Raw genomic sequence first — 23949 nt, 5'->3', positions numbered from 1 at the left:
CCACCGTCACCAGCGCCGCCGCTCAACTCGACGGAGGCGGAAGGGATCGAGAGACCGTAACGCGATCTGTTCACGGTCGGGGGTATTCGTTTCCGCAGTGGGCCGTGACTTGAGAGCTCATTTGTTTCGCACAGGCCCGCCTGAGACGAGGTGAGAATAGCACACAGTTTTTTTTTTTTTTTTGCTTGCTCTAGCTGAAAAAGAAATTATGCAAAAAAAGCTAAAAAAGAAATGTCCCTAAAAAGGATGAAAACGAAATGCTAAAATGCCCCAGCGCTTCCTCATTACTCACTAGTGCGCAGCGGATGAAAAAAAAATGGAAGTCACTGTTTATTGTGGACCACAAAACAACATACTTATGCAGGAGAAGGTTTGTGTCTTCAAGTACCTGATGGTATGAGATACAGTAGGTGGTTGGTGCAATTATGTCTTGTTTTTGTTTACTTTTAGTGTATTTAGGGGGAACGGAGGAGATTATTTCGTATCCCAAAAAATTCCCACTTGTCCGTTTACTTCTTCGGTTTTAAACGAAATAATCCCGAGGTATCCCCTCCCACCCCCTCCATCACCATATTTTTTTTGAGTAAAATACATGGCAAATACTCCAACTTATCGGCGGGGTTCAAGTACATCACCGTACTCAAAAAATACCAAATTACGGTCACCAAATACGCTCAACGTGTGCAGAGACGGTCACTGGTAAGAGGAGCTAGCAGTATTTGCTTACGTGGGATGCACGGGACCCACATGTCAGCCCCAGTTGTTGTTTATTTTGCCAAAATAACGGTAAGGCTTGTTTTCTTCCAACACAAATATCGCTCCCCAGTCCTCAGAAAAGCAGAGCAGCAGTCTCCTGCGCCGCCCCAGACTCCTTCCCCAAGAAAGAAGTCCAAATACCCCCCCTAACTTTGAGGATCCGGACGCTAACCCCCCCTAACTTTAAATTGGGGCAAATCACCCCCCTAAATATAAAAAACCGGGCAAATTACCCCCCAAAAACTAATTAGCTGTTTTGAGCCAGGATTTGCATACGTGGACAGTGGTTTTGGTCCACGTAAGACAGGTCGAGCCGCACGCACTCTTCCCTTCCTCGAGCCGGACGCACGGCTCGTCCCCAAATCAGCAGACCCACTCCTCGTTGACCCACACTCCTTGTCTCCACCTCGTCCCCAAATCCCGCCGCCAGTCTCCACCACGTCCCCAAGTCCGGCCGGCAGCCTCCATCACGTCCCCAAGTCCGGCCGGCAGCCTCCACCTCGTCCCAAATCCTGCCGCCAGCCTCCACCTCGTCCGCCTTGTCCGGCCGCGAGCGTCCACCTCGTCCCGAAATTCCGCCGCCAGCATCCAGCTCGTCCCCAAGTCCGGCCGCCAGCGTCCTCCTCGTCCCCAAATCCGGCCGCCAACCTTCTCCTCCTCCCCAAGAACCAGTTGGATAATACTCAATAGCAAGATGAAGCCTGATCCCCTTACAAAGTAGTAGTTAGCCATTACAAAATAATGTACTAACAGTGCAGCCTGATCCCCTTAATGGATATATATTTCAAACAGCGCTCCAGTAAGGAACCAAGAATCAATATATGATCGTTGCTTTTTAGTCTTCGTTTGGGGAATTCCTATTGTGGTGCGAAATGCAGGAGTGTTGCGTATAAAGAACAGCTTAGGCTGCAACCAGGCTGCAACTAGTACTCTGATGGCAAGACTTGAGGCCCAGAGGGCAATGTGTGACTCATCAGAAACCCAGCTCCGCAAGAAGTACCAGCACAAGGATGATCTGGAGAGGCAGGTGAAGCCTGATCCCCTTCATGGATATCTATTTTAAACAGCGCTCCTAGTAAACGGACAGAACACGGAGATCTGGAGACAATGTCATCACGAGGCTGCACAGGCAGAACGGAGAGGACGGACGGGCGAGCGTGCTGGATGTCTCACCTCGTCACCTCGTCGGCGTCGCCGGGTAGCAGACGACGGCGTGGCGCCGCAGGTTGCCTCTCCATGACGCACGGCGCGGGGCGAGGCGCCGTAATGGCCAGGGTATCACTCGACGAGGATCGGAGCGGGTCCTGTTCTTTCTCCCGCGAACTGGAACTGAACATGCAGGAGCAAGGTGGGGAGCGGCTCGACCAGGCGGTGCAGGTGCGGCTCGACCAGGCTCCAGCGTCAGCCAAAACCAGTCCGACATGGCTCAAAACCAGAGTCAAAACCACTAACCATCTCTGAGGGGGGTTAATTGCCCGGTTTTGTAAAGTTATGGGTGTGATTTGATCCAGTAAAAAGTTAGGGGGGGTTAGCGCCTGGAACCTGAAAGTTGTGGGGGTTATGTGGACTTATTTCCCTTCCCCAACAAGCCACAACCTGCTCCTTCCACGACCACATCACGCGGGCGTCCCGTCCTCTGCCTGCTTCACCTAGTCCGCCTCCCGCGCGGCGGCGGCGGCCGCCGCCTAGTACCCGAGAGAAAGTCCGCCGCCCCCATCCCGGCCTCCTGCAGCGCTGCTGCCCCAAGCCCAGGCCGGCACAACGAGGCCCAGTGCTACGACGCCGTCGCCTCGAGGCTAGATTCACATCTCCTTACTTGCCTGCAGGGGCGGCCACTGCCGGCCAAGTTCAATGCTCCTCCTCCTCCCCGAGGTAGCCCCGCTCTGCTGCCGCGTGGTTCGCCTCCGAACTAGAGCTCTGCGGCGTTTCCAACGAACTACTGCGGCACGTCGACGACGCTCGGTCGCACTAGTAGTGGCCGAAGACCCGCGCGCTGCTCGCGGCCTTGACGATGGAGGAGGTAGCTGAGATGGTACACCTGCATTAGTGCAGAGCGGAGCGGCACCAGGAGGCAGTCGTGGCCAAACTGCATCACGGAGGCTGCCGACGTCCGCGGCACGGCGGCAAGCCGAATTTGGGGTTGGACCAGAGGAAGGGGACAGGTTGACTGCTTTTGTAACGTCCCCAAAGTTCTGGGTTTTTTTTGCACAAGCATCATGTTTGTTTGTCCTGAATTGTAGGTCCACCGAGTGCCACGTCGACAAATACAGCATGCTCCGGTCAGCGGTGACCGTATGTGAGCATGCAACTTGTATTCGGTGACCATAACTTGGTATTCTCTGAGTACAGTAATATAACTGAACACCATCGACAAGTTGGAGTACTTGCCATGCATTTTACTCATTTTTTTTTTGTCTAAACTAAAAACTCTCCATCATACTAGTGTATTTTTGGGGAAGAGTATTTGAGGGGATTAGGTGAACACCAAATCCCCTCTCATCCCCACATCCATTGGAAAGAAAAATACCGGAGAAGTAAGAGCATCTCCAACAGGCGCGCTAAAAGTCGGCGCGCTAAACCTCCCTTCCGCCGCGCTGGACCGAATTTTGCCCCGCCGGACACGCCAAAATGCAGCGCGCGTTGGTGCGCTAAAAACGCACCTCCGCCGGATGCTCCATTTGCAGCGCGCAGCGCGGCGCAAACAACAAACACACACAAGTATGAATCAAATAAGATCAAACAACCATATAAAATTCACAAATAAAATGTATCCGTATGAGGAAGTCTACAAACATACATATGAAATTAACTACGACTAATTAACTATAGTAGCTAATCGGCGAGCAAAATCATAGAGGCCGGCCGGCGGAGGTGCGTACCTTGCGAGCAAATCGGCGAGCATCATGGTCGCGCCATGTCGTGAGCAAGCTCGAAGACGAAGACGACGACATGGCGACGGCGGCACGGAGGAGGAGGCGGGGGAGAAGCGCCGGCTTCTGCCCCTCGTTCGCGGCGGCGCGGTCGGTACAGCGCGGCGGAGCGGCCGCTACTGCCGGGAGGACGCGCGGGCGAGGCGGATCTACGGCGCGGCCGCGAGCAGCAGCGGGGACTGCGGCGGAATCGACCGGCGGCGGAGCGGTGGGTAAATGAGGGCGCGGGCGCGGGGGGAATTTGCCAGCCGTTGAGTATTCACGCGTGCACAGAGTGTTGCCGCGCGTTGTAGCCGACGCGTCACATTTGGCGCTCGGGTTGCGCAAAACCCCGCGCGCCCTAAATTTTTTGCAGCGCCGTGCCGTTTGCCGCGCCTGCTGGAGGAACGACTTCACCTACGCGCGTAGTAAATCGGCGGTTAATATACCGCGCAGTCTATATAGCGCGCATGTTGGAGATGCTCTAAACAATGCCTTAGGGAGAACAAGCTAGTGCTGGTGCACCCTGATCAGTTAAGAGGCCGGATGGTGGCTCTGAACCACTTTTTGGACAATAAGAGCATCTCCAACAGGCGCGCTATATAGGCCGCGCGGCATAAAAACGTCCGATATAGCGCGCGCGGGACAGAATCAGGCGCTCCAGCAGGCGCGGTAAACGGCGCGGTGCTGTAAAATTTTTAGGCGCGCGGCGTTTTGCACAATCCGGAGCGGCATATCCGGCGCGTCGGCTACGGCGCGCGGCATCGCTCGTCCAACCGCGAAAAATCCCCCGCGCTGAAACTTCCTCCCCGCGTCGCTGCCCCGAGCCCAATCCGTCGTCTCCGCGCGCCGCCGGCGATCCCGACGATGGACGACCCCTCCGGCAACCCGCCGACCCCTCCCTACTCTGTCACACCCTCCGCCGCCGCCGCCACTTCCGCCGCGCCAGCGCCAAACCCTAGCGGCGGCGCCGACGCCGGGAACCCAACGGCTGCTGCGCGGGATGCGGCAACTATGGCGGCCAATGCTACCGGTGATGCAACAATCATCGATGATGATTCAAGTGATGAAGGGAAGAAGAGAAGCTCCACTCCTCACTCCATCAACAATGGGCGGAGGAATGTGCCCGGTAGGAAGACCGCCAAGGAAATGAAGGGAAGGAAGGCCGGAGATGATGACATTGCCATGGCTATGGAGAGGATTGCAAATGCAAGGTTGCAAGCAAATGAAGATAGAAAGATGCAACGAAACTTGGAGAAAGAGGCTATGGATGCTATTGAAGCTAGGAGAGCCGCTTTGGAGGAGAGGATTGCCGCCAACGAGGAGAGGAAGTTGGCTTTGGAGGAGAAGAGGCAAGCCACCGAGGAGCATGCACGCCTAGCGGAGGAGGAGAGGAAGCTTTTCTTGATGGATACTTCCCATATGGATGAGAGGCAAAAGGAGTACGTCAACCTTCTTCGCGATGAAGTGTTGGCCAAAAAGAGATTGTTGCTAGCCAACATGAACACTTCCACCACCGGCATGTTTGGAGGAGGCATGTTTGGAGGAGGCATGGGAGGCATGGGCGGCATGGGAAGCATGCCCATGCCCACCATGGGAGGCATGGGCGGCATGGGAAGCATGCCCATGCCCTCCATGGGAGGCATGGCCGGCATGGGAAGCATGCCCATGCCCTCCATGGGAGGTATGGCCGGCATGGGAGGCTATGGAGGCATGGCCGGCATGGGAGGATCAAGCTATGGAGGAGTGTTTGGAGGGACCATGGGAGGCTCCGTGAGTGGTGTGTACGGGAGTATGGGAGCACCACCGGGAGGCTTCGTGTCTTCCATGAATGCTACTATTCCTCCTTCAACCCAAGATGACGAGGACGAAGAAGAAGGTGTTGACTTGGAAAATGCGGAAGTGTGATATGCATTTGTGATATGCATTGTTTCACTTTGTCCATTTGAACCATATGTCGTGTGTCATTGTTGAACTACGTCATTTTGTGTGTCCTTGTTGAACTATGTGATGTTGTTGCACTTTGTGTCATTTATTTCATGAATTGTGTCATTTCTTTCATGAATTGTGAATGCAAAATAGACTAGAAATCTGTTTTCCGCGCCCGCGCGCGCTGTATTTTGCAGCGCACGGCGGAGGACCATTTTTCCTGCGCGCGCACGCGCTGTATTTTGCCGCGCCCGGCGGAGGAAAAAACGGCACAGCGCGCCATATCTGTTTACCGCGCGCGGATTCTTGGTTTTAGCGCGCCGCGATATAGCGCGCCTGTTGGAGATGCTCTAAGGCACATGGTGTATACGGAGTTTCATTATCAAAATTCATTTGAAGAAACATCAATCCTATTGAATTGATACAACACTACGGGTGTGTTTGGTAGCCTGTGCCACCTCAGAATAAATATCTCCCCTCATACAAGGTGACCTCATACATGCCCAACTGAGATTTGTTACTTGTTTGGTAGCATGTATCAGTTGAGAGATGATGAGTTCAGATGTTGTTTGGCATATGTTGTATGTGTTGAGATGTGCTGGGCCAGAAAATTTACGCAAAGGTCCTTGAGCAGAAAAACAAAAAGCAATCGGGTCCTTTCTTCTTCAAGGCGCGATGGCGGAGCGTCCCGGCCCGATGCGGGCCGACCTGGCGGCGCGTCCTGGCCCGATGCGCGGCGACCTGGCGGCGCGTCCTGGCGGCGTGCTGGCGGCGCACCGGAGGCGCGTCGAGGCAGGGTCCGGGCGGAGCGTTCTGACCGGCGCGTCGCGTCCTGACTGGCGCGTCGAGGCAGGGCCTTGGCAGCGGTTCGAGGCGGTTGGCGGCGCGTCGAGGCGGCGTCCTGGCGGCCCTTCGTCCTGCTCCTGCTCGGCCGACGGGAGAAGAGGACGGGAGGGAGGCGGCGGCGTGGTTCCCTGCTCCTGGAAGGCCGACGGGAGAGGAGAAATCTTGGGCGCGTGAGGAAGGTGGCTGGGGCGGGAGAGCAGGTTGGGGGAAAATGAGGGAAAGAGAGGGGTGGGGGTGGGGGTCTGGGTGTCCGCCGGGGCGCGCTACAGTGTTCTGCGGGATGTGCTCAGCCCGGTCGAGTTGTGAAGCTCGATTTGAGCTTCGCAACCCGGCCTGGCTGAGAGGCTGTTTTCGTATGAATTCGGCAGTGCTGAGGTGAACCGACCCAGTCTAACAAACAACATTTTGTTCGTTGGGCTGAGATGAGAGGAGAATATCTGGGTTCGGCCGGGCTACCAAACACACCCTACAACAGCAGGAAACGACATGGTAACTTCATACATCAGTTCGACAAGACCAGGCTAATCATGGTTCCGTGGCACATTCATCATCGCTGCACTTCTCTTCGGTCGTGCTGACCCCTTCTTCAGTTCCTGGAGCAGCCTTGTCAAGCGCCAAACCATTCCCGTCTTTCTGGCAAATGGCCCCGTTTACAGCCTCGTGGCCTAGCAGAGAAGCATGTTTGCTTGTGATCGTCCTCCCAGCCCTAATTTTCGGGCCCCAATGCCGCTCAGGATTGGGAAGAAACCGATTGACCTTCTTTGCTTGAGCATTGCTGACAGCAGCTACTGCTCTGGAGAAGTTTGCCTGCATAACCAGTGTAATACAACAGCCATCAATGTTATACATTTCCTCAATCAGGTGCAGAAAGCGTAATAGAGGCAAGAATATAAGGGCACCAGTGCCATACTTCCAGTTTAGGAGATTTTGAAAGGATCATTGTCCCTGCAGAGTCTTGTGGTTGTTCCTTTATTGGATGTAACCTCACCTGGGTAGAAGAACTGCACTATTAGATCGAAAGAAGACTATCCGGTCCATCCAGGAAGACAACAAAATGATTCTAGACATGCAGTCATCAGAATACCATAGGGAAAAGAGTTTAATGAGATTTACCCAGCAGCGCATGATGTCCCAGATAACATCCCAAGGGGCATCAGATTTTAGTCCTAATGGGTTCACATGGGTGCTAGAGATACGATATCCAGCATTGAGAACCGCAGAGCGGAAAACAACTGCAGATAGGGGAGTGCACTTGACAGTTCCAGTAATGTTGTGTTGACTGAAAAACAGCTGCACATCGTGTAACTCCTGCATTGCATGAATAACATAAATTGAAATTACGTAAAGGTGGCAAGAAACACAGAAACATCTCCTACGATATGCATTATGCAGCATCCCAACATTACATGAATTGAACATTGGAACGATCATGCTGGCCATGCGGACTAAGAAGTTAATTCCAATTGATTAAATGGATACTCCATCTGTTCCAAAATAATTGAATTTCTAGGTTTGTCCTACGACAAAAACGTTTGACCAATATTATAAGAAAGTGTGTGAATACATAAAACATCAAATCTATACAATATGAAAATACAGTGTAGTAGATGTTGATGTATTTTTTGTCAAACTTGGTCTAAGTTAAGATAGTTTGACTTAGGACAAACCTAGAACTTCAATTACTTTTGAACAGAGAGAGTACTTCTAAAGAAGTGTATTCATAGTTTTGTTAACAGATCATATGGTGGGGAGCTCAAAAAGAGTTACAGATGCATAATCACCATTTTCACAGAATTCAAAATATAGCTCATCTTAAAGAAAGTTAAAATAATAACCCATTTAGAGTCTTAACAGACAAATTCTACAAATGCTCCAGATAACAGTTTCAGCAACAAACAAGAAAGTAATAGCAATACCTCAGATACGGTCGTCAGAACTGAAGTAATCTTATTGTAGGCAGGGTACTTATTCTTCATTGCTTTGACATTTGCCAGTGTAGAAAGAACCCAGTCTTGATCATGTATAGGAGCAGACCATATCGGGCCACCCACATTAAATTTCTTCCCACAATCGCTACACTTTTGAGGAACAACAGGACCAATACCAGGTGCATACTTCACACTCTTTCCCTTCACACCCCAGAAAAAAGATATAGGAAGGCTCTCAATCAATGATCAATGGAGCTATAGTTGGCGAACTATAATTTTGAGATTATATAAAATGGTATGCCATAGGTGTACCTTGGTAATGGTTCTCCCGAGACATTGAAGATGGAAAGAATCACAACCCACACACTGATATACATAGGAAAGCTTAAGAGGAGCATTCTTTATTTCACTTGCCGAACTGCACACAAAATCTAGGAATTAGACAAACCACAAGTAGAACAATTTAATCTTAAACAAAAGAAATGACAGCATAGAAGAGGGAACTCACGTGAATACTCGAACAAAAACACGGACATAAAAATCCATAAACACGGAGAGAACTGGGACGATAAAACGCTTATACCTATTTGCATGGCTCTGTGTCAACAAAGGAATATAATGGGAGATAAGGTATCTCAAAACTCAAGAAAAACAACAGCTGCAAAGTTCCACATCATATGCTAGAAAACTAGTGAGTGTTTTATTAGGAGCTGTTAATGTAATAGGTTGTCACATCAGATCCAATTAGTGTCGGAGTGAAGATATCATCTAAAAATAACATACCATTATCTTTTACTGAGTAATGAAACCATTAAATGAGCTCAACTTGGACAAACACAATACTACATCAGTAACCAGCTAACCATTGTTATATACCTCAATACACGATAGCAGGATTCTTAGAGCCATTTCATGGCAATACTTGCCTTTGACTGGGTACGAACCATACCTGCAAGACACAATTGATGATCATAAAATCGATACTTGGTCCAAATTTTCATCTTGGGGCTAGTAATATAGTCCTTATTGAGTTATTGTTATGATCAGTAGATCATAATGTAGATGAGACTAGGCTCAAGTGAGAAACTAAACTGTAAAAAGGATAAAATTTCTTTGATTGATTGCTTAATCATGGAGGGAGTGGCTCCTCTCTTCATATACAGAAGAAATCAGCAATTCATGTGTCAGACCCTTAATTTGCTTTTCTTATATACTTTGTCTACCGTTTTCTCCCTTCGCTCTTTGGTTACCACACGTTTTTGTTCGGTTTTATCTCTAGCCTATCCCAACTTGCTTGTTTTTCTTATTAGATATTATTCTTAACTAATAAGATAGTCTTAATTAATTGGATATTATCTCTAGCTTGCTAGGATGGGGCTGGCTGCACCTCATCCTAACCCCTAACACCACCGGCCCCTTAGGAATCAGACCCACGTTTCCATGAGATCAAGATTCCAGCCCAGTATCACACTGGAACTCCATGGACTTGTCACTTCTTGTGCATGCACCAGAAGAAACGTGTTGAAGCTGAACTGTTCGATTTATTTCCTCAATGTTAATAATGCTGCACCACCTCTTTTGTGGCAGTACTTGCAGCATAACGTGAGAGCTCTCAATTGAAGCCAACGTACTATCCCAACTTGGGCTCCTGATAACAGGTGTCCTCTGGAAGAAGATAATGGGCCAGGGTATATAGAGACAAGCACCAGAGTTGCCACCCGTGTTCCGAGTACCCACGCCGTAGCATGCGGTTTCTGCACGGTAAGCTGCATCATTAGCGTGTTAGTTAGCGCCACTGCTTCCTCCACAAGACGCATCATTGCCGTTGAGATGGTCGCTGCCACCTCCCAAAGCAAAGGAGGCAGAGACCCTACCGTTTCTGAAGCCCCAGCGTTAGACAGGTGTCACCGCAAGAGGGATACCTGCCACCACCAAAGGTGCCTGCTGTGCTAGGGCGGGCCGTGCGCCATCAATTCAGCATCATTGTCATCGTCAAAATTCTCCACCTCATAGGAAGAACAACCATGCACAGTGGTGGCCACACATTCTGCTCATCGCAGTTATCACAAAGGTCTTGTGTCCATGCTCAGACAGGGTGTCGTTACCTCTGTTTCCACAGAAGTCATTGAAGGCATTGCATCAGTTGGACCAAACATCAGATGTAATGAACTTATGATCGCTAGATCATAGTCTATATGAGACTAGGACAGAGAGAGAAACTAAACTGTGAAAGGATTATTTATTTTATTGTTTGTTAGATCACAGAGAGCGCGGCTCCCCTCTTTATGTAGAGATGATTAGGCCATAACATTAGGATTTAATGTCAACTAACTGATCCTTTCCTAACAGTATAAGATGTTATTCGTAACTAATAAAATCCTCTTAATAAATGGCACATTATCTCTTGTTTAATAGGATAGGGCTGGGTTGCCCTGTCATCCTAATACCTAATACTTACTTAGAGTAGCAAACTTCACCGTTGGCCCCACATAGGACAGCCATGTCAGTGGCTGTGCACATCAACAATCCTCCATCAGCAACAGCTTGTATAGCAGAGTCAAGGAATATTGCAGGTGATCCATAGGGGTCGAGATCTACCTAAAAAAATTGCACATGAGAGCATAAGGAAGCTAATGAGCATGTAACAAAATAAGAAAGCTAATGAGGGCTGTTAGATGGGGAACACATTAAATTATTTGATTTATGCTTTTAATCAAACTTGAAACAGTCAAGCTACATAATTACACCCTTATTACCAAGTGCATTATCTCAGATTACTATTAGCACATGTGTGCCATATTTTCTGACAAATGATTCTGAATATATCCTGAAAAGATTGCCCATGCAGCTGATACAAGGAGTGACGCTGATTACAAACAACCATGAAATTGTCATAGGTAAGTTCTTGGATTAAATTAGATTGTCTGATCTCAGCAGGTCCAAATGGTGACAAAGAGACATCTGTGACAAACAGAGATAAGTTGTAAAAAGCATTACCACGTCAAACTCTTTTGGATGAGTAAGCATGTAAACTCGAGCATCAGCCAAGTGTGCTTCCACTTTATCAGAAGCTGCACTACCATTGAACTTAATATTTCTCTTGCAAGCTTCAACAGATGCTGAAAAATGAAGAAGTGTACAATGTCAAGACTCGTAGTCTAGATCTCAAGTTTCTATAAAACAAATTAACAAGCATGCCAGTGACCTTCATCATTGTCCAGTGCAACCACCTTTCCAAGTCCATCAACTTCACGAGCATAGCGCAGAGATCTTAAACCAGAAGCAGCCAATGCCTGCAGTTTGTTATTCAATTGATTATAAATAATCAAATGTCACTCGTATTGCACACCAGCAGATAAGCTCTTTATGGAGTACATATTATAAGGCCTCACCTCCAGAACAATTGGTGCATTGAGTTCTCTTATTCTTTTCAAGGAAGGTGTCTCTGTTGTTTCTGTTGACGGGCCTTCTGCCTTATCTGCACTCCAATGTAGCTCCCTTCCATGATCACCATTTATTTCACCAACCACACTACTAGAAGCGGGTTGTTCACTCGAAGTGCCATCTCCATCTGATCTAGGCGGAATATCCTGACTGACATGTTGACGTGCTTTGTTCTTTCTGTTGATCTTCTCCTCATGCTCTTCCTTGCGCTTGTCTACAAATGTCCTTAGAATAGCAATGGACATGTCCCGATTATGGACCTAAAAAGCGCAGTAAACTTGATATTAAAGAAAGACTCGTGATGAACAAAACACCCGCCTCTCTATAAACTACCCCTGACATAAATTGCAAGCACCAAACAAACTCACAGAAATCAATCAACTTCAGCTGAAAGAGCCACACAACTACGCGGTTACACATCATCTCTGCTCAACAAACAACCGCAGAAAAAACATACTGCCAGTTTGCATTTCATGCTAACCCGACAAGGCAAATTTGATAAAATGCCGCACTGCAGCTTGGCGTTTCATAAATGCCCCACCAGGATCCTACCTATGTGGCTCCGATAATGCTCACCACCCAAATCGGCACACGATGGAGATAAAACTGAAGCATATACATACTAAAATCTCGCACATTAATATGGCCTCCAAACCTAAATCTCTGTAATGGATTTGAAGCCCGAGCTATCTGCAAGCCTCGCTGTTAGGATCAATCGGAACATATCCCAATTTTCTCCAGAACAAAAAAAGAGAGGAGGAAATGGGGGGACGAAGAAAGCAAGGCATGCACCTGGACGGGGTTGAAGAAGACGGCGTTGCTCTTGAGCATGAGAATCTCAGCCTCTCCTTCCCTCTTCACCTCGTACGCCTCGAGCTTCTCCTCCACCTCCCCCATCTCGCCAATCCCAGCCAGACCCCTCCGAAATCCAATCCCCTACCACAACCGGCTGGCTCTGATTGCGAAAATACGAAACGAAATCGAATCGAAAGCAACCGAGCCTGGAAACCAAGAAACCGAGGCCTCGTGGTTGCAGCAACCGCTCCGCGAAACCAATTCGTCGTGCTCGCCGTCGACCCCCTCCCGGCGGCGAAGAAGCTTAAACCCTAGCGCCTCCACGGACCACTCCTCCCTCGACTTAGGTCTACCCATCCCGAGCCCCCGCAGCCGTCCGATGAACACCGTACGGCTTCGATCCATTCCCATTGCTGCAGCTAATCCCTTTCTGTTAGCCTTCACATCTACAGGCTGACAAGTGGGCCCCTTCGGCATAAACAATTTGACCCCACATGTCAGCTGGTCCCGCGACGTTTTTGCAAGAGACATGATGAACTAGGAAGCATTCTCTCTCTGGCGCGAAAATATTCATTCCCAAAATTCCCCCAAAATTCCCCAAAAATCCCAAACCCTTCCGCCTCCTTCCCGAAGAAGCTTCGTGGTGGCAGCGGCGATCGGCGATCGGCGATGGTGTTCCTGCAGCGCAGCAACCCGCGGAAGCGCCCGCCGCCGGCGCCCACGCCCCCCGAGCCGCCGCTGTCAGCGTCAGCGTCCGCGCCACCCGTGCCGCCGGCGCCCACGCCACCCGAGCCGCCGCCGTCAGCGTCCGCGCCCAACCTCTCCGCCGTCGACGCGGCAGCGGCGCTCCTCGCCGAAGCCGGCTGCACGCTCCTCGTCCCGCCGCACCTGCCCCCTTCCCTCCCGTCCCCGCCCGCCTTCGTGGCCCGCCTCACCCGCGACCTCGCCGCGGGCCCCGCCGCCGCGCGCCTCCTCGCGGGGCTCGCCGCCTTCGCCGACTCCCCCGCGCGGCTCCGCCAGCTACTCCTGCCCTCATCCCCGGGCTCGCCGACCAGCCTCGCGCGGGCGCTCCTCTCCGTCCCCGCGCTCCAGCCCGGTCTCCTGGGGCTCCTCCTCGACAAGCTGCCCGAGCACTTCGACGACGACGCGCTCGATGGGGCGCCTCTGCAGGAAGACGTAGGGAGGCTCATCATCAAACAGTTCCGCTGGCTTGATTTGCTTGTCGATGCCGATGCGTTCGTTGCCAAGCTCGTCGAGGTGCTCTCCGTAGCGCCGCCCCGGCTCAAGAAGGAGATCATCGGGTCCATCCCCGAGATTGTGGGCGACAGGAGTCATCCTGCTGTGGTCTCCGCCCTGGAGAATTTGCTGCAGGAGGACTCCCAGGTTGTGGTTGCTGTGCTCGACACTTTATCAGACCTTAACCTCAATGCGCACTTGCAGGAGCAGGTGAGTGTCGCAACCATTTCCTTCAATATCATTTTGTGTATGATGGTGTGGATTTGTTGGCTGACTAATTGTTTTTGTGCCGTGGGAATATATGAAGGCGGTGACAGTTGCAATATCTTGCATCCGGACAATTCACGCGGACCAGATGCCACATTTGCTCAGGTTCTTGCTGCTGGCTGCCACACCAGTCAATGCTGGGAGGATTATATCGCAGATCCGCGAGCAACTCAAGTTTGTTGGTGTGGTGGATCCACGGGCTGCTCGGAGCAAGAAGCTGAAAGGGAAGGCATCGGCAACTAGCACTGATGGGGCAATTCTTCATGCCTTGAGATCGGGCCTCCGGTTTAAGAATGTAGGTTATCTTATTATAATCTGCAACTTATCTTGAAATACAGCACCGCCCATCGGTGTTTCATCTGGGTTTTGCTTTGTTATTGATGCAGATGCTTTGTGAGGCCTTCTTGAAGGAGTTGAAATCAGTTGACCACCCAAAGGATCACAAAGTGATCGATGTTTGGCTCATCATGCTCATCTACGCCAACGGTGGTGCTCTGCAGAAAAGTGCTGAGAAAATACTGAAGTCCAAGATCTTACAAGGATATATCCGAGAGACACTGTTTAACCAATGCATTCGTGGAAATACCGAATTAGTAAAGGTTAGTTCTTCAGTACCGCATAATCACTGTAGTATGACCATGTATGTTTGACTACCCGTGCTGACTGAGACATAATTAAACTTGAATTAGGACCATTTCGTGTCGTATCTCTCAGTGAGTGATTTCCTGTTGGCTTGCAAGGAAGAGAAGGCTAGAGAATTTGCTACCTATCTGTTCACAGCTTTGTTTGAAGAATTCAATGATACTTTTTCCAGGCAAGAGGTACCCTTTTTTTGCCAACACTTGTGTTTGTTGTCGACCTGTCATCAACATAGTGATATCCATATCGGCAAAGTGAGTTGGCAAGGCGATGTTGATTTCGAAATAGTCAGTTTTCCCTATAATTCAGGATTTCAGGCAGGTTGTTGTTCAAGTATTGTTGCATATCACATATATTTAGAACCTGTTTGGTGAAATAACACTTGCTCAACTGCTGTACTGAATACTTTTGTATAGGTCTGGCATATGAACAGAAATTAATAGTCATGATATAAATCCTCTTTTGTGTAAATTTGAAATGTGTTCATAAGATCTTTGTGAATTAGTTGGTCATAGGCACTGATGTTCACTCTAACTTGCTTTATGATTCTGTGGTTTCTAGTAGTAGAACCATGTGTGTGCACTGGAGAAAATCTAGTGCTGAATAGTGATTCGGGGAGAAGAGGGTGAGATGCGAAGACAAAGATGACTAAAGAACTGATAGTATTTGGGGAAAGGTGATCCGTGAGGCGGCTAGCTATTAGTTACTGGTCAGGACTTGGTTTTAATTGATAAGAGCATAACATCAGCACTAGATAATTGTGTTACTGTTTGTGTCCAGCTAGCTTAACTGTAAGCCCTTAATTTTGGAAGGCTTAGTCCGAAAATCTGATTCTGATACTGCTCTCTTTTGGATAGCTTTGCTTTTCTTCAAACATCTGGCTCACATTTGAGAACTAATAAAGTTATTCAGAGGTAATATGTGCAATTGTTGTGTTCACTAAAATACCACTATTGTGCCAGTCACACATCTGAGTGATGAGGTTATGTGTTGTCACTTGCCAGACTAGCTGTCATGGTTTTTGAGTCGCTGTATAGTCGCTGAATAGTCGCTGTATAGTCGTCGAGTCGTTTTCTAAAAATCACGGCGACTCGCGACTATACAGCGACTATACAGCTTTTTTGGTCGACTATACATGAGTCACAGCCTCAGGCGACTCACTTTTGAGTCGCGACTAAAAAACCATGCTAGCTGTAAGCTGTGGTAGTAGCATTTGAGGTGGTGGATGGGACAGCTATTAGTTTCGATCTGAAATTTTCTACATTTGTGTACAAACTAAAGCTTATGCAGACTTTTATCTGTATGTGAGGGAGATTTATCCAGTTTCTTGGTGCATAGATCAGTTTTGCTTATGTTATCCTGTTTTCTATCATTTCTATGTTTTGTCTTCATTTGCTAATGCCCGTACAAATTTGTGCAGCTCATAGGCTCATTGATAACTCATATAGGTTCTGGGGTCAGCTATGAAGTTTCTTCTGCTTTGGATATTATGATTTCTCTGACATCCAACCACTCTGAGGAACTGATCCCTATAGCTTCACATATAACTGGTATTGTTCTGTCTCATGTGTTTTGTCTCACGTCTTATGTCTTTAGTGCTTGTCATTGCCGAATAATCTGAATTGCATTGACTTTATGACATAGGTATTTTAGATTACCTGGAGAGTTTTCATGAAGATAATCTTCGAAAGGTTTGTGAAATATTGTTCATTTATTTCTCCTATTTTTTCTGATCATAAAAAGCAATTCATGAAAAAATAGGTTTATGAGATCTTCTGTAATTTGGCACTGGCTGCTGGCTTCAATAGTGGTTCAGGTGGCTCTTCTATTGCTAATGAACTTCTTATGGTAGTGAGAAAACAGGTACGATCACATTTAAGATTGGGGTATCACTTCCATTTAATCTTCCATCTAAGAATGCTGTTTACGGTTTACAGTTTTCTCTTATTGTATTCTGTCTGCTTGCACTTTGTAGGTTAGCAATCCAGATATGAAGTATAAGAGAATGGGAATAATTGGGGCTTTAAGGATAGTTTCAGCTATTGCAGATGCTAATCCTGCTGTGAACTACTCGTCATCTGAGGTTTGTTTGCGCATGAAGAATTTCATCATAAATGTAACTTTCATGTTAAAACAATCACGACAAATGATCCTGCTGGATATTGAAAAATAACATGAGCAATGTAGAAAATAGTACCATATGTTTTATGTAGGTGAAGCAGGCATAAAAAATTAAGTGCACTTTCCTGACTGAATTGTATAGCTAGCTTTGTACAGTGTTTCCTTTCTTTACTCGAACCTGCATCTTGTATCTAAAATAGTCTGGGATCACAGCAGCTACCCTTTTCTGCATTCATGAAATATTAGTGTTGCGTTGTTAGTTATAAAGTTATTTTGTTTGTCAGCAACCAAATTGTGAGGAGGCCCTGGGACTGCTAAAAATGGCTGTTAACTCCTGCAAATTTGTGACAATGCCCTTAATTCTTCTCTATGATGAATTAGCTGCTTTATTTGAGAGCACTGTTCTTCATTCTGCAATTACTGAGTGGTAAGTGTAAAATGGTTGCTGCATGTGAAAAGAGATGGTCCATGTTTCTTCTTGTATTCTCTTTCCCTGCTTCCATGCAAGATAGCTCATTTCACTAACTGGTCTTTTCAGGGTTGGGGAACATGTTGCAGAATTTGACACCCTTTTTCTTGCTGATCTTGACGATGGCCAGTTATCAGAAAAATATCTCTGTGAGAGCATTGAAGGTTAGTGAAATGCTTTGTCAGTTATTACCATGGCATAGATATGCACCTATCTATTTGACACAGGATGAAAGTGCAAGTGTAATTGATGACACATTGGTTTCAGGGGAATTGTGGATGAACTTGGATGGGAATATATCCCCGATATGTGTAAATATTTTGCCTCTAGTATCCACCTCTCCCCAAAAGTATAATTCTAGCTGAGCCATTATTTGTTTACTCAATAATTAGTCTGAATATCACACTAGCGGTTTACTTTACTACTGTTCTGCATGTTCATACCAGGTCCCAAGCCTGTTTGCAGATCCTTGCTTCTCAATTTTTACTTCTAACTACTGTAAGTGCCATAGCCTTGTATTTGAGCATGTCTTCTTAATGGTCAAACTAACTTTCTTCTTGTTTGTATCAAAGATTGAGCGTAAAGGAAGTGAAGGCTCACTTGGGGGAATAAATGCACTCCTCGGCTGTCCTTTGCATCTTCCCTCTGCTAAGGTTATACAAATTGCTTTCTAGAAACTTGAAGCGATATCCCTAACTTATTAAATATACAAGAACACAATGCTTATAAATCTAAGTTTTGTTGCATTCCATTAGATGTCTTAAATGTTGTTCTGACCTGCCTTTGCCGCACCACAACACATGTAGCATGATGCAAGAAATAAATTACTCCCTCTGTTCCATAAAAAGCGTCGGAGCTTTAGTTAAATTTAGTCCAAATTTGAACTAAAGCCCTGACACTTATTATGGATCGGAGGGAGTACAAGTTTCTCTAACACTGACCTACATGTAGTCAACAATACCACAATAGTTTCTCGTATTAAACTTCTGGGTTTATATAATCAGTCTCTAGTCTCTGCCATTCACATTTAAGAAAAGTCAACCTGCAGATGTTATGTGTTTAAATGAATTTCGATGTTTTTGCCACATACAGATATTATTGCAAATCTGTCACTATTTCTGTAATACAGAAAACTTTTGAATTTTTTTTAATACTCCTAGAGAAAGATGTGCTTCCGTAACTGATTAAATGAATGAATCCTGTTTTGGACAACTGACAGATCCTGGATGAATCTAGATGGGGAAGCTTGTCAGAACTGGAGAAAAAAACAGTGTGTCACTCACTGTACTATGCGATAAACTGGATTAGGGAGTTGGTATGCTTTGAATTTTCTGATCTTATTGACACTATGTTTCTAATTATCCTATATCTATATCTAAAATTGGTGGCATGATTGGCAGCTTAACGCTTTCAGCACACAAGTTGCGGCCAGAGTTGATAATGTGTCACAAAGAGTAAGGGATGAGACAGCAGTTAAACTTCTGAAGCGTGTGAGAAATCTAATGTGAGTATTGCTTGAACACCGATGTGAATACCATATCAATACCTGGATAGATATGCATGTTAATTGTACCGTACCCATCTTCAAACAACCAACCTTTCACCAAATAACTATTCATGGATGATTGGTGGGAGCTGTTTTTTTACCGTTCCTTTAAAAGTTCTGACTCAAGCATGTCGGGAGTGCTTTCTTCATCTGTGTTACTCAGTCAATAATAAATATTGCATGTCTGGGAATTTACATTCTATTACAGTTTTCTATTTCTGAATCCTGTCATTAGCTGTTTGCATTAGATGTTAGAGAGCTTAATAAAAAAAAAGGGAAAGATGTATGGCTTGAGATATGAACCAAGCTTTTCATGTCTAATGCACCCTTTAGAATATTATGACATGATTGCTAAATGCAGATGACTATTTTTGTAAAACTAATGCAGATTGCTTGAGAGCTTGCTAAACACCATTCTTAAAATTTATCCTCTATCTCTACCTGAGCTGCGATATCTTGGGGATTATGCTTCGTCAGCTAGCACCAGTAAGTTTAACCATGGGAGGAAAATGGAGGAAGAAAGCATGGAGGGCCCATCTTCGATCAAAAGAAAAAAAAGCCGCAAGGACAAAGCAGCTTCAGATAAATTGAATTCTGATGAGAAGCTCAAGCAAAGTACGATACTGGATGCTTTCAAAAGAGCTGGTGTAATTATCACTCAAGAAACAAACAAAGCTTCTTCACAACCATTTCCAAGTAGAATGATGTCAAAGGATGTTGAAAATGAGGCTAATAATTCTGGTGAGCTTGGGCATGTAGATTTGATGGCAGCACCTGTTCAACTGGATATACAAAGATTCAAATTCAGAACTCTCAATATATCTTGCTTATCCTTAATAAACTATTCAGAGGTATGTATTAATTCTATTTGACTTAATATTTTCTAAAATTCTATTTTCGAATTCTCATGTATTTATCAAACAGGCTCAAGATTCAACTTATTCATATCATGAATCTGAGGTACTTGATTTCAACTACATAATATAGCTATTAAAGTATGGTGTCATTATTGAGGTGTTATTGTCTTTGTTATTCAGCTGCCTTTATATCTCTATCTTCTCCGTGATCTCCACAACAAATTAGATCATCTAAATCCGCAAAGCAAGCCGTTCTTTAGTACTTCTCAAGCAAAATCCACTAGTGCTCATTGCCAAAAGAGCACAGGAGAACTTCTCAGCAAAATACAGCCACTATTCTCGAGTCTAAGGAAGCATCTAGATGGAGCAATTTCGATGATCAAAGACAGTAAGCTTCAGTTACCCTTTTTGGCTTCTAGTTACTTTTATAGTGGACGGTATATGATATAAATTTATAATACGACAATGATGGTACCCCTCCTTTACTTTCCTTTGCTTTGATTAATAACATGATGGGGCACTACTATTACTGCTTTTTAGGATCAGATAGCCGCCCAGACAATTGGAGTTCATCTTCAGATTCAGCAGGAAACCCACACATACCGTATGTGATGGTCTCCAAGTCTTCAATAGCCACTTCAGTATTTAAGGAGGTTCTTGGCTGCTACAGGAAGGTTGTAACATTAATATATTGTTTTCTTACTTCCGGTAGTAAAGAAGAATCAAATTGTAGCGTTAACATAACATAATACCTTTTGCAGTTACTTGGCATTTCAGATCTGTTGAATCAAGCAAATATGTCAGTTCTAAAGGAGTTACTACAGACTTTCCAGCCAAGTGAAATTTTTGATGACGATCTTTCAGAGTTCTGTCCACCTCTGGTGCCTAGTAATGTTGATTATCTGTACATTGGGGCATATAAAATGTTTGAGGCAATTATGGATCCAGGTACTCAGCGTTTGCAATTCATGCTAAGAGTGGTAGAAGATATGTGACCTTTGACCTAATTCCGATACTATGTCTTACTGCAGTGTGTTTGTTCTCACACATTCTGGCTTCTGACGTGCTAATTACCATGCAATCAATTTTAAATTCCATTGTCGCGGTGTTGGAAAAATCTGTGGAATCAAATGGGAAGAATATACACGTAGGATGCTCCAAAGAGATTATTCCCTTTCTACGGAAGCATCTTGCGTTATCAGCCCATAAGCTGCTAACTTCTGATTTTCCTAGTGAAGAAAGGGAGAATGGATCGCAGAGTAAAGTAAGCTATAACACTTTATGACATATACATGTGCTGACGCCTATAAACATACACTTGTTTACTGATTCTTAAGAGGCTAATATGGTCCCGTGTTTATTGCTTGTCAGGGAGACCTTATACCAAGGATATTACAAATATACCTCAGGAATAGTGAGTCGACTTCAAATCTGCTTGATGACCTTGCTTCTTTGGTGTCAAAACAGGTGGTCCATCTCAACTTCTTGGGTCGTGCAATCAGACTCCAGATCAATTGAATTGTTGTTATTTCACCTTAAAAGGCTCATTGTAAGCATTTTGTTTCATAGTTGAAGGTACCTTCTCTCAAAAGTAAAAGTACTACCCAGGAAATTTCGCATGGTTTTCCAACATTGTGTTCTTCCACTTCACACTCTTGGTACCGTGTGCTGGTAAGTATCTGGTGTCAGAGCATTTGTAAGTATCAAATTCTTGTTTTCTCATGTAATTTTTGGTTTACTAATGCAGCATGAGGAGAATACTGGAAATTTTGACAAGATGGTCAGTTGTTTAGCTAAGCATGCTATACTTTGTTGCTATTACTCTTCCAGAAGTTGTATTCTTTGTCTCCAAATAGTATCCCTTGATTTTTGAGCAATTTCTCCCATCCTCCAGATCAAGCAAGCCTTGAAGACTAGATCACAATCAGGAGTAGCACAGGAAAATATTCTGGATGAAATTGAAAAATCAGTAAAGGTGTTTGTTTCTCTAATAGGTACATGTAAGACTTCTGAAAAGGTGAGTTGCACTGAAATTCCCTCACGTCCAAGTGCTACAATATGACCACCTGATGCATTTACCCACATGGAAATGGTGTACTGCTCATGTATGAGACTGCTGGTTGAAAACGATGCATCTTACACTGAATCACAAAATACAGGTTGCGTTGCATGCAATGGCAGTTAAATATGGGTGGCGGTTCATTGATGCATTTCTTAAAGGTGAGGATTTCTTTTTTGGAATGAATACGGTAGGAGAGCCCCCTACATTGGTTTTTGTTTCTTTTTTCTGAAATATGAGGATTTGTTCTTTGATAAGCTGTTACATGGTAATACTAGTTGGTGTATTCTTGCTGCCTTTAATTGAAAACATGCTTAATTTAGTGCTCCTTCTTTCTTTTTACTGCAGCCTTCAACTTTCTAGAGACACAATTTGGGCAACATGGTGACCGTATAGTTAAAATGGTAAATGGCTGCCAATCGTTTTTTATGATTTACTTCTTTTTGCACCACTTAATAGCTGCCTTCTGTCTTGCAAATTACAGTGGCCCTTTACTGTTACTGACGACCTAAACTGATGCAGATTAAAGACCTTCAGAAAGCGACAAGAATAATCCAAACAATATGTGCAGAGGCAAAGGTACAATCAATAATCTCTTGTTTCTTACCGGGTACATTCGATAATCTTTTTTTCCGGTACAATCAATAATAACCTCAGATCCATGATGTTCATATCATAAATTGTGTGCTCCTTGCTTAGAACAGTAATTTGATCTTCTATAGGGTAACAAGCGAACAATGATAACGAGCAAGATACCTGGTGCAAAGAGATCCATGGAGCGGTTCGTGTTCCGAGTAAAGGCCCTCCTTGCACACTGCTCTACCGAGGAGAGCTGCAGCATTGGTAAACTTTGCGATCTGATTTGCAGTTTTTTCAGAACTGTTCTGGTTATACACAGACTACAGTTTAGCTAGTTTACTTTTTGTTGTTGTTGCAGTCAGCTTGTTACAAGTATATCTCATTTTGGATCTAGGAGTTTCTATGCTTACAACAGTGCCAATTTTTTTTCTCCATTTTGTGATAGCTAATCTGAAGCACAAGGACTTGCATGGGCATGTGGTGAGCTCCCAGGTGTATGGCGACGTGGATGACGACCTAAATGATGCAGAGCAAGAACAGATGGATACTGATCCTGAAACTCCAGCTGACGAAAATGATGATAACATGATGGAGGAAGATGTGGCTGAAGATGCCGAGGAGGCAACTCCATTGGATGACTGACCTCATACGGTATCCATCTGTAAATATCTCCAGTCTCCTATATAGGCCAATCTTGTCCCCAAAATTTTACTCTTGGCATGTATGTATAGTACATTACAGCGCTAATTCAGAAATGTAGATCCCAGTTTCATCATGTTTTCCATAGAAATTGTGAGGATCATGCATACATATGAACACATTTCATGGAACAACATCTCAGAACATAGCAAGCAGTTCATAACCAAAACCACAAGAACATAACACTTGGGGAGGCACAGAGACAAACATGGCTGAGGCAAGGAAGAAAGAAAAGCCTAGCACTGTGGCATACAAGCACATCAGATGGCCTTGGCGGGCGCGGCTGCTGAGGCGGAGGAGAGATCGGCGAGGAGCGGCTCGTTAGCGGGAGGCAGGGTGGAGTTGGCCGAGGGGGAGTCGTCGGGATCGTAGTTGGGGTCGAGGGCGCGGTCCATGGCGCGGCGGCCGGTCTCGAGGCAGGGCTTGCAGGCCATCTCGATGGTGATCCAGCCCAGCACCACTGCCGCGATCGCGATCACGGCCGTCACCACCGCTCCCATCGGGATCAAAATCCTCTCTACACTCCTCTCCGATTCGCTCGTCGGGCGGGGATCTGGAGGTTGATGACGATGGACCCGGGCAAAGAATGGTACGGTTACGGGCGGCAGTTATTGGTTCGCTAGCCAGCTCGGGTGGGGGGGTCGGCATGGCAGTGGGTGGGCGGACGGCAGCCCGACTGGACGAGCGGTTGGTCGAATCTACGGGCTCGCCAAAGTTTGTGGGCATGGGCCTTTTCTGGTCTGGACCCGCATTTGTTGCCCATTACTTTACTGGGCTGCTGACGGAAATTCCAATCTCGGACGTAGTCACTCCAGGAGGAGAGCTGCCTAGCTCAAAAAAAAAAAAAAAGAGGAGAGCTGCCTTCTCTCG

At 46.2% G+C, this 23949-nt stretch overlaps 3 protein-coding genes across 3 annotated transcripts in view; 1 reads left to right on the top strand and 2 right to left on the bottom strand.

Annotated features, from left to right (window-relative positions):
* Positions 1-5954: 5954 nt before the first annotated feature.
* On the bottom strand, positions 5955-12834 carry LOC124675164 (probable tRNA (guanine(26)-N(2))-dimethyltransferase 1). The gene is made up of 13 exons (XM_047211234.1): positions 12605-12834; positions 11761-12072; positions 11574-11661; positions 11366-11487; positions 10827-10966; positions 9245-9317; positions 8877-8965; positions 8681-8786; positions 8357-8569; positions 7554-7748; positions 7351-7428; positions 6907-7247; positions 5955-6023 (listed from the first exon to the last, which is right to left on the bottom strand). Exons 1-12 carry the CDS (start codon positions 12707-12709, stop codon positions 6966-6968), a joined length of 1803 nt encoding a protein of 600 aa, XP_047067190.1. The 5' UTR covers positions 12710-12834; the 3' UTR covers positions 5955-6023; positions 6907-6965.
* A 1132-nt stretch (positions 12835-13966) lies between these two features.
* The window catches only part of LOC124675163 (Fanconi anemia group D2 protein), a 23022-nt gene continuing 13039 nt past the window's right edge, over positions 13967-23949 (top strand). The window contains exons 1-30 of the mRNA XM_047211233.1: positions 13967-14053; positions 14151-14405; positions 14497-14709; positions 14800-14931; positions 16170-16299; positions 16394-16440; positions 16511-16612; positions 16725-16832; positions 17155-17297; positions 17409-17503; positions 17607-17688; positions 17786-17837; positions 17912-17992; positions 18559-18654; positions 18740-18843; positions 19274-19736; positions 19810-19845; positions 19923-20130; positions 20283-20416; positions 20504-20690; positions 20774-21006; positions 21114-21209; positions 21312-21413; positions 21490-21522; positions 21637-21759; positions 21902-21962; positions 22150-22205; positions 22324-22380; positions 22524-22644; positions 22826-23031. Coding sequence (XP_047067189.1) covers positions 14199-14405; positions 14497-14709; positions 14800-14931; positions 16170-16299; positions 16394-16440; positions 16511-16612; positions 16725-16832; positions 17155-17297; positions 17409-17503; positions 17607-17688; positions 17786-17837; positions 17912-17992; positions 18559-18654; positions 18740-18843; positions 19274-19736; positions 19810-19845; positions 19923-20130; positions 20283-20416; positions 20504-20690; positions 20774-21006; positions 21114-21209; positions 21312-21413; positions 21490-21522; positions 21637-21759; positions 21902-21962; positions 22150-22205; positions 22324-22380; positions 22524-22644; positions 22826-23022 — 3699 coding nt within the window. The 5' untranslated portion in view covers positions 13967-14053; positions 14151-14198 and the 3' untranslated portion in view covers positions 23023-23031. The remainder of the gene's footprint in view (positions 14054-14150; positions 14406-14496; positions 14710-14799; positions 14932-16169; positions 16300-16393; positions 16441-16510; positions 16613-16724; positions 16833-17154; positions 17298-17408; positions 17504-17606; positions 17689-17785; positions 17838-17911; positions 17993-18558; positions 18655-18739; positions 18844-19273; positions 19737-19809; positions 19846-19922; positions 20131-20282; positions 20417-20503; positions 20691-20773; positions 21007-21113; positions 21210-21311; positions 21414-21489; positions 21523-21636; positions 21760-21901; positions 21963-22149; positions 22206-22323; positions 22381-22523; positions 22645-22825; positions 23032-23949) is intronic.
* On the bottom strand, positions 23239-23701 carry LOC124675165. Its single transcript, XM_047211235.1, has one exon. It carries the CDS (start codon positions 23577-23579, stop codon positions 23340-23342), a length of 240 nt encoding a protein of 79 aa, XP_047067191.1. The 5' UTR covers positions 23580-23701; the 3' UTR covers positions 23239-23339.

The sequence above is a fragment of the Lolium rigidum genome, chromosome 7 (assembly GCF_022539505.1).
Source record: "Lolium rigidum isolate FL_2022 chromosome 7, APGP_CSIRO_Lrig_0.1, whole genome shotgun sequence".
NCBI lineage: Eukaryota > Viridiplantae > Streptophyta > Magnoliopsida > Poales > Poaceae > Lolium > Lolium rigidum.
The sequence above is the reverse complement of the archived record's forward strand: the minus strand, read 5'-3'. Positions and strand labels throughout refer to the sequence as shown.

What these genes read in the sequence shown, in the direction of transcription:
- LOC124675165 (XM_047211235.1), bottom strand. Translation starts at nt 23,579, where the DNA reads ATGGGAGCGGTGGTGACGGCCGTGATCGCGATCGCGGCAGTGGTGCTG.
- LOC124675164 (XM_047211234.1), bottom strand. Translation starts at nt 12,709, where the DNA reads ATGGGGGAGGTGGAGGAGAAGCTCGAGGCGTACGAGGTGAAGAGGGAA. An exon ending in TCTTCTTCAACCCCGTCCAG is followed by an intron (nt 12,073 to 12,604) that starts GTGCATGCCTTG and finishes TGCGCTTTTTAG; the next exon opens with GTCCATAATCGGGACATGTC. An exon ending in CAAAATCTCCTAAACTGGAA is followed by an intron (nt 7,248 to 7,350) that starts GTATGGCACTGG and finishes CTGGTTATGCAG; the next exon opens with GCAAACTTCTCCAGAGCAGT.